At 41.0% G+C, this 2509-nt stretch overlaps 1 protein-coding gene across 1 annotated transcript; it reads right to left on the reverse strand.

The window, feature by feature from the left end:
- Nucleotides 1–311: 311 nt before the first annotated feature.
- Nucleotides 312–2106, reverse strand: LOC112779013 (disease resistance protein Roq1-like). Its single transcript, XM_025823277.1, has 4 exons — nt 1933–2106; nt 1457–1744; nt 699–1356; nt 312–562 (listed from the first exon to the last, which is right to left on the reverse strand). The coding sequence occupies exons 1-4, from the start codon at nt 2104–2106 to the stop codon at nt 312–314; spliced, it is 1371 nt and encodes a 456-aa protein (XP_025679062.1).
- Between the last annotated feature and the right edge of the window lie 403 nt (nt 2107–2509).

A 2509-nucleotide genomic window follows, 5' to 3' on the forward strand; every position in this document is an offset into this window, starting at 1 on the left:
TGCCGGAGGTGCGAGGTCTGAGATCGGAGGAAGAGACCACAGGCAGAGGTACAGCAGCGTCAGCGAGTGAGAGCTGTGACCTGTGCGCGTGTATCACGAGCGTTGATGTTGCCAGCGGCGCGAGATCGGAGGCTGGCGGGGGTGCGAGATCTGAGCTCGAGGAGACGGATACATGCAGAGGCGGATTAGGGCCGGCGAGTGAAAGTTTGAATGAGCTCCGAAGACTAAAACCTCAAAGTGGTCCTTGAAATTGGGCGAGTTACCCATACTTGTCCTTGACTTTCAAAATTCCCTAACAGCATCCCTGACATTCAGCTCCGGGACCCATAGTTGTCCTGCAACCCTTTCCGGCGCCAATTCAGCAAACGGAGGGATGATCTGGCACCTCCAATGCCACGCTGGAGCCAGCAACGGCTAGCTGATGTGGCAAATCTGAATTTTGTACCCAATCTAGTCCCTGGTCCCATTAAAACCCTAAAAGCTAAGATCATCCTCTTCATCGCCTGAGCTTCAAACTGCTGCTGCTGATTCCTTCTCAGATCATCCTCTTCATCGCCTCCAGCTCCAGGTAATAACACATACAGAGAATTTTAAGAATATGCATCTTCTTGCAGAGAATTTTTCAATGTTTGGTGGAATCCCTCCGACTTCTCGAAGATTCCCACAATAATCCAAAATAAGTACCTTCAAGAAGGTACATCCTTCAATGCATGCAGGAAGAATTGTGAAACTGTTGGATGATAGATTCAGCTCTTTCACATTGACTAACCAAGGAACACTCCTTTGAAGAAACTCATTTGATACATTGCAGTTTCTGAAATCAAAGTGTTGCTGATTGGAAAACACAACTGAGCTTATTTGCTCCTCAACTTTCTCTTGTGAATGTAACAGCAAACCATCACAGTTTCGAATTCTCAAGCACTTAAGCTCTTTCATCAGAAAAATGCTACTTGGCAACAGAACAATCTTAGAGTGCCACAATTCTAATCTTTCAAGCCTAGTAATATAACGAATTGAAGGTGGGAATTCTTTTATTGGAGTGTATTCTAACTCAAGTTTTGTTAAACTTTCCATCTTCCCTAATATTTCTGGAAAACTCTCAAGACTTGAACAAGACGAAACGCGGAGTTGCTGGAGAGCAGGCAACATAAGGTCTGGAAAACTCCTAAGCTTGCAACAACCCTTTGCATCCAACATTCTAAGTTTATTTAGCAACCCAACTGATTTATGAACTTCAGTTAAGTTCTTACACCAACAGAAAGACAATTCTTCCAAATGTGGGGCAACAGATAAATCAGGTATTTGTTTTAGGTGCTGGCAATTGCTGAAATTCAAAACTCTAAAATTTATGAACTTCTGCCAAAGAAAAAGTAATATAAATCAAATAAATAAGCTTAAAATGGATAAATTAATGTTCATGATTATAAAAAAGATAGACTTCTTGTATTGTACTTGCCTTTTGCTTTTGAAAGAAACTAATGAGTGATGATATGGAACTATCTGGTAACCACAATATGGCTATTTCCTTTGGATAAAAATCAAATGGGAAAATTTGTGAAGGATATCCTCTCCATTTAAGCACTTTCAAACTATTTGAAAGATGTTTGGGACTGTCTGAAAAGTCACCTTTATTAATAACAATTGTTCTGAGATTATTCATCTTCATGAATGCTACACCATCCCAATTAAGTTTTTCATCAGCTTTGGGGAATGCTAGCTTGATAATTTCAATTTTATGGCTACCCTGCTAGCCCATAAAAGCACCAAACAACTTCAGATAGATAATGACCTTAACATATTATTTAAAGAATTAAAGGAAAAATAAGAGTTAATACTCAAAATGATTCTTCAAAGATCACACATAAGTCAATTTAAGTCATACATAATCTTTTATGAATCAATTTGAGCATTGTAAAAGAGAAACCAACTTACCTTGTCTTGTTCCAAAACACGTTTTGCATCCTCAAAGTTCCAAATCCTGCTACGCCCTCGAGGCTCTTCAGACTCTTGTCGAACGATTTCTCTACCCATATCTTGAATCAAATCATGTAACATCACTCTATCATCTTCAATCTTCACCAAAGACTTATCAATCAAAACTCGCATGCTGTTCTTGGGGCAAAAGCCGTGATGAAGAGGATGATCTAAGAAGGAATCAGCAGTAGCAGTTTGAAGCTCAGGCGATGAAGAGGATGATCTTAGCTTTTAGAGTTTTAATGGGACCAGGGACCAGATTGGGTACAAAATTCATATTTGCCACATCAGCTAGCCGTAGCTGGCTCCAGCGTGGCATTGGAGGTGCCAGATCATCCCTCCGTTTGTTGAATTGGCGCCGGAAAGGGTTGCAGGACAACTATGAGTCCCGGAGCTGAATGTCAGGGATGCTGTTAGGAAATTTTGAAAGTCAAGGACAAGTATGGGTAACTCGCCCAATCTCAAGGACCACTTTGGGGTTTTAGTCGAGCTCCGAAACTGAAAGATAAAATGGGGGGCGGTTTTGATTCAAGCT

Source organism: Arachis hypogaea, chromosome 19 (assembly GCF_003086295.3).
Source record: "Arachis hypogaea cultivar Tifrunner chromosome 19, arahy.Tifrunner.gnm2.J5K5, whole genome shotgun sequence".
NCBI lineage: Eukaryota > Viridiplantae > Streptophyta > Magnoliopsida > Fabales > Fabaceae > Arachis > Arachis hypogaea.

Bases quoted from the DNA above. Each gene is read 5' to 3' on its own strand.
- LOC112779013 (XM_025823277.1), bottom strand. From the start codon at position 2,106: ATGCGAGTTTTGATTGATAAGTCTTTGGTGAAGATTGAAGATGATAGA. The intron at 1,745-1,932 runs GTAAGTTGGTTT...ATGGGCTAGCAG, and splicing joins GTGTTTTGGAACAAGACAAG to GGTAGCCATAAAATTGAAAT. The intron at 563-698 runs GTACCTTCTTGA...TATTACCTGGAG, and splicing joins TCCTGCATGCATTGAAGGAT to CTGGAGGCGATGAAGAGGAT.